Below are 6,045 nucleotides of genomic sequence, written 5' to 3' on the forward strand. Positions count from 1 at the left end.
CACAAAGGACTTTTTCGTTACAACAGGCTGCCTTTTGGTATTTCCTCAGCACCCGCAATTTTTCAGAAAACAATAGAAAACATCTTGCAAGGCCTAACGAGAGTGCAGGCATACCTAGACGACGTTCTTGTGTCCGAGAAGAACGGAGAGCACAGAAACTTAAGAGCCGTGTTACAACGTTTCCGCGAACATGGTATCAAGCTGCGGTTGGACAAGTGCAGTTTCCATGAGCCATCCGTAGCTTATCTTGGCCATCGTATCGATGTGAAGGGTTTACACCCATTCGAGAAAAACGTCGAGGCTATCAGATTAGCCCCGGAGCCACGGAACGTCAGTGAACTTCGTTCATTCCTAGGCTTGATAACCTTTTATAACAAGTTTATGCCTAACCTATCTACGATGCTGGCACCATTGTACAAGCCTTCTGGAAAAAGCAGCCAGATGGGTGCAGGGTGCGAAGGAACAAGCTGCATTCAAGAGTGCTAAAGACTCGCTTTGTTCAGCGCCTGTGCTTGCCCATTTCGATCCTGACCGAGAGCTCCTGTTAGAATGCGACGAGTCGCCGTACGGCATTGGTGCCATTCTCTTCCATCGCATTGACGGTGAGCAGCGACCTATCGGATTCAGATCCCGAACGCTAACAGCTGCCGAAAAAAACTATGCTCAAATTGAGCGAGAGGCACTCGCCCTTGTATTTGGTGTCACAAGGTTTCGAGATCACCTTCTCGGGCGAGAATTTATTCTTGTTACCGATCACCAGCCGCTGCTGGGCTTACTAAGACCAGATTGTCAAACACCCGCAATGGCCGCAGCAAGAATTCAAAGGTGGGCACTCCTCTTAGGCGCTTACAAGTATCGTCTGCAATACAAGCTCGGTAAACAGCTCGTAAATGCTGATGCACTGAGTCGTTTGCCTCAACCTTTGCAGCACGAAGTCAGTGCCGAGGAAGACTTGACGGAGTGCGTGCTCCTGCTGCACCAGTGGGACAAACCGGCTATTCCGGTGAAGGAACGACAAGCCTCGACAACTGCGGACGTCACGCTTGCTGCTGTCTACAGGTGTGTCGTCGGTGGCTGGCCAAGAGGTGCAAGCAGCTATGAACGAGACATTGCAGAATACAGTTAAACCTGGATGTAACGAACCTGCATGTAACGAATTCCTGGATTTAACGAATTTTTTTCAATCCCCAATACCATCCCCATAGAAGCCCATGTATTTGTGACCTCCATGTAATGAAGGTGTTGCGGTAATTCACCTGAATGTAACGAATTTGCGGCACTGATAATTTATTATTTTGAGTCGTAACATTACTAAAATCTTGTATGTACAACGCGTAAGTATTATAATACAAAAATTAATAATACACGGGGGCGGCTGCGGGTAAAACGCATACCATTGCAGCAGGCAAGTGCGTGCCACGATGATGATACAAGCGTCGCTAGAATAGCTTGCGCCGCTTAGCGGCAAATGGAGTTTCCTCGTTGCAAAGCCTTCGAGATGGTAATGCGGCGTGCCATCTCGAAGGCCACGCTATGCAGCTTTTGTTTGCGAGTTGCGACGTCTGGTGGCGCTACTGTGCCGAACGGGTGAACGAAGCGGTGAGGCGCGTAGGTCGTGTCCTCTCTTGTTAGGCCTCTCAGCTGCTCTCGCTGTGACAATGAGCTCCGTGCCGAGAAAGCGCAAGGTTTTGTCTTTTGAAGAAAAGATTGCGAATGTAAATGCGGTTTCCGCGGGTGAGAAAAAGAAGGACGTTGCTGCGCGATTTAATATCCCAGCCAGCTCCCTGTCGGCGATATTGAGTGCAGAAGACAGGATCCGCGAGGCAGCGGAGTCAGGCACGGGCTCGAAGGAGAAAAGACTGAAGAAGTTAGCGTACGCTGATGTGGACAAGGCCGTCTTCACCTGGTTTCTTGACACACGCGCACGCAACGTGGCCTTAAGTGGCGCGATCCTGCAGCAGAAAGCGAAGGATTTTGCGTCGATTCTTGGCCATGACGATTTCAAGGCAAGTAACGGCTCGCTGCAAGGGTTCAAGAGCTGGCACGGTGTCGTCGGTAGAGTGATTAGCGGCGAGTCCACGTCTGCTGACAGCGATGCCTCTGCCTCGTGGATGGCCGAGAAGCTGACTGGCATCTTGGACTGCTATGAGGTGGCAGACTTGTGCAACGCCGATGAAACAGCGTTGTTTTACGAGATGTTGCTGAATCGCACGCTGGAGCTTAAACGGCATGATTGTCGAGGCGGAAAGCACAGCAAACTACTAGGGGTGTGCGAATATTCGAAATTTCGAATATTTTTCGAATAGTGTTTGCTATTCGATTCGATTCGCACTGAAATTTTACTATTCGAACTATTCGAACTTCCCAAAGACAAATGCAGTCAACGTTCGATTGAAAGTGACCCCTTCAGATTTTCAATATGCTTCACCTCATTACACTCTCGTATTGCGGCAAAGCTGCCTTTCAAGCTCCGTTACGGTCGAACTTAGGCAAGAGACAACGTCCGATTGGAAGTGGTCCCTAGATTTTCAATATGCTTCACCTCCTCACACCCCCGTATTGCGGCAAAGCTGCCTTTCAATGTCCGTTACGGTCGAACTTAGCTAAGAGACAGTCAACGTCCGTTTGGAAGTGGTCCCTAGATTTTCAATATGCTTCACCTCATCACACCCCCGTATTGCGGCAAAGCTGCCTTTCAATGTCCGTTACGGTCGAACTTAGCCAAGAGACAGACAACGTCCGTTTGGAAGTGGTCCCTAGATTTTCAATATGCTTCACCTCATCACACCCCCGTATTGCGGCAAAGCTGCCTTTCAAGCTCCGCTACGGTCGCAAATGTATTAACTCAAAAAAACGCTGGTTCCAATATGGAGATGAAAGATGTGGCAGAGTTGGGGGCTCAATTAATGCTGTTTTCGACCTGAAATTTGGGCAGGAAGTCTGAAAAATCGGACGCCGAAGCTTTTTAGCATCCAAAATTTCAGATGTTCTTATATATCAACGTCTACGAGGCAGATTTGGAACTCCGGACCCTTGTCTGCCACATCAGTTGGCCTTCCACAGAAGTTGAAAGAGAAAGAGAGGCTGAGGAAATGGCATCTCTGCCTATCACGTGTAAAATGTTGTCGGCAACACTTTGGTTGCACCAAATCATGTACATAAATACAACTCGGCCTCTACATTGCCTCATTCTTGATAAGAAAGACAACTATGAAATATGACCCCACCAGCGCTTCATCAACCTCGCGAAAAGAAACACTTTCATGTTGCTATCTCACAAGAACATACTTAGGGATTCACTGCAACTTTTTCTGTAATTTCACTTCGAATTATTCGAAAAATGTTTGAGAAATATTCGAAAATTATTCGAAATTATTCGATTCGATTCGCACTCAATCTTTATTATTCGAATTCGCTTCGCACCCAAAATTTTGCTATTCGCACAGCTCTACAAACTACGCATCACGGTCTTGCTTTGTGCAAACAGTGATGGCAGCGACAAAAGAGTCCCATTAGATATAGGAAAAAATGCCCAGCCAAGGTGTTTTAAAGGCACGAAGCCGATGCCAGTCAAGTACGTGGCCAATTCGAAGGCCTGGATGAGCCGAGAAATCTTTACTGAATGGCCGAAGGCATTCAACGAAGATGTCAAGCATCAGGGTCGCCAAGTATGCCTATTGCTTGACAACTGCTCTGCTTACCACATCGAAGGCCTTCAGCTGTCGAACATCGAGCTGCAGTACTTCCCTGACAACTGCACGTCCCTAATACAGCCGTTAGACAAAGGGATCATCAACAGCTTTAAGTGCTGCTATCGTCGTCGCGTCATTCAGAAGATCCTCTTGGATATACGCTTTGAACGGCTGACAAAGATAGACATTTACCAAGCCACCGAGATGATTGCTGCTTCGTGGCAGAAAGTAAAAGCTGACACAGTTGCAAATTGCTTCATGAAAGCCCGGGTGTCAGTGGTTACAGAGGCTGGAGTCGACGAAGAAGAACCTCAGGAACCTTCAAATCCGTCCGACGCCAGTGAAGCGTGGGATGCACTTCGTGTGAATGGTGGAGCGCCCGACGATGTTGCACTTGACGACTTTTTGTGCGCTGACAGTGATGCTGTATCTACCGAAGAAATGCCGGATGTGGCACTTGTAGAAACTGTCCAAGATCGCGGTGATGGTGAAGGTTCGTCAGAGGCAGATACATCGCCGTTGCCTACCGCGAAGGAGGTCTTGGACGCGCTAGATCTTCTGCACTGTCACGTTGGCTCACAGGATGACGAGGCATCATTGGATGAGTTGGTTTCTCTGAACCGCCACGTGACGTCATTTTTGACGCGAAAGACACAAGCCAAATAACACAGTTTTTTTGTGCTAAATAAATATTTGATGTGAGCGGCACTGAACTGGCATCCGCCGCGTCTTCGTTTGGTTTTCGCGATAGTTTCTCTAGTCTTTACTCGAAAACTGCATGAACGAAAACCTGGATGTAACAAAAATTCGCGAACTTTTTCCAATTTCGTTATATCCAGGTTTGACTGTACCACAAAAAGCGGCACGAGCTCTCTGTTCATCAGGGGCTGCTGTACCGAGGCCACCGGGTTGTAGTACCATCAGTGGTCCGTACGAGGCTTTTGAAATTGCTGCATGCTGCCCATCAAGGGGTTTCTACCATGAAGGCGGTTGCGAGGTCAAAATTCTGGTGGTCCAGGCTAGACGACGACATTCAGAGCGTTGCCTCGAGTTGTAGAAACTGCGTTCAGGCGTTGCCAATGTCACCTGCACAGAAGCCAGTAAGCTGGCCGGAAACGCAGGAGAGATGGTCTAGGCTACACGTCGACTTCGCAGGGCCTGTTCTGGGCAAGATGCTTTTAACAGTCATTGACTCTCATAGTAAATGGTTAGAGGCCATTCCTTTGGGGCAGGCAACATGCCGGAGCACTGTTGATGCGCTGCGCACCCTGTTCAGCCGTTTCGGGCTACCACGCATAGTTGTCTCTGATAACAGTGTGCAATTCGTCGGCCGGGAATTTGTCGAGTTTATGCACCGAAATGGTATCATTCATATTCGCACTCCTCCCTACCACCCTCAGAGCAACGGAATGGCTGAGCGTGCAGTATGCACTGTAAAAGACGGGTTAAAGAAAGCAGGTACGACGGACCTTCACACATCGTTAGCGAGGCTGCTATGCCATTATCGGAAGGCACCGCAAGAATCCGGACTTTCTCCCTCGGAAATGCTTCTGGGTTACAAAGTGCGAACAAGGCTTGATATGTGCTTCCCCCCCAGGGAGCCGCCAGCACCTCGGACGAGATTGGCAGACTGCGAGCAATGGACGATCACACCAGGTGATGCCGTGTATGTTCGAAATTACGGAGCCGATGAGAAGTGGACCCCGGGCAAGGTCAAGTCAATGGAAGGTTCAAGAGTGGTGTCTGTAGAGACAGACAATGGCATCGTGCACCGTCACGCAGACCAAGTTCGCAAACGAATGCCAGACAGAAAATTCGCTAAAATGTCAAGCAATGACTCCGAGGAAACCGGTGCGCAGCCCAGTGACGGAACGGCAAACCTTCAGTCAGAACCGCTGGACGTCACAGCAGATGTTCAACCGCAGCTACGTTGTTCCACCCGTGAAAGAAAACCCGTGGAGTGTTAAGGGGTATTCAGACGGGGGAGAAATGCTCGGGGGGTAAAGGCGGAGCCTAGTGACGTCAACTCGCGAGGAGAAGTCGCCACAAATGCCCCCCACTCACACGGACGGGGCGAACGGAGGGGGAGACCAGTGTTACCAGACTACTCCTGTGGCTTGTACCGCCCGTTTCACCAGCTGCTGACGACGATGACCCCAGCTACAGATGACCCCAACTGCAGACTGGACACCCACTGCCGCTCTCTGCAGGAGCAAGTGCAACAATGTGGCCAAACAAGAGCCAGAAATTCCGCCACATCCCCCACCGCCGGGGGATTGTTTGTCCTTTCGGGGAAAACGTCCCCGTCTCCTCCGAGGAGGCGCGGGGGGGTCACGCCCACTCGCTAATCCGT

At 49.8% G+C, this 6,045-nt stretch overlaps 1 protein-coding gene across 1 annotated transcript; it reads left to right on the forward strand.

The window, feature by feature from the left end:
* On the forward strand, positions 1-5,659 carry LOC119382311 (uncharacterized). Its single transcript, XM_037650014.2, has 2 exons — positions 1-1,059; positions 5,290-5,659. The coding sequence occupies exons 1-2, from the start codon at positions 803-805 to the stop codon at positions 5,657-5,659; spliced, it is 627 nt and encodes a 208-aa protein (XP_037505942.1). The 5' UTR covers positions 1-802.
* Positions 5,660-6,045: the final 386 nt, after the last annotated feature.

Source organism: Rhipicephalus sanguineus, chromosome 2 (assembly GCF_013339695.2).
Source record: "Rhipicephalus sanguineus isolate Rsan-2018 chromosome 2, BIME_Rsan_1.4, whole genome shotgun sequence".
Taxonomy (NCBI): Eukaryota; Metazoa; Arthropoda; class Arachnida; order Ixodida; family Ixodidae; genus Rhipicephalus; species Rhipicephalus sanguineus.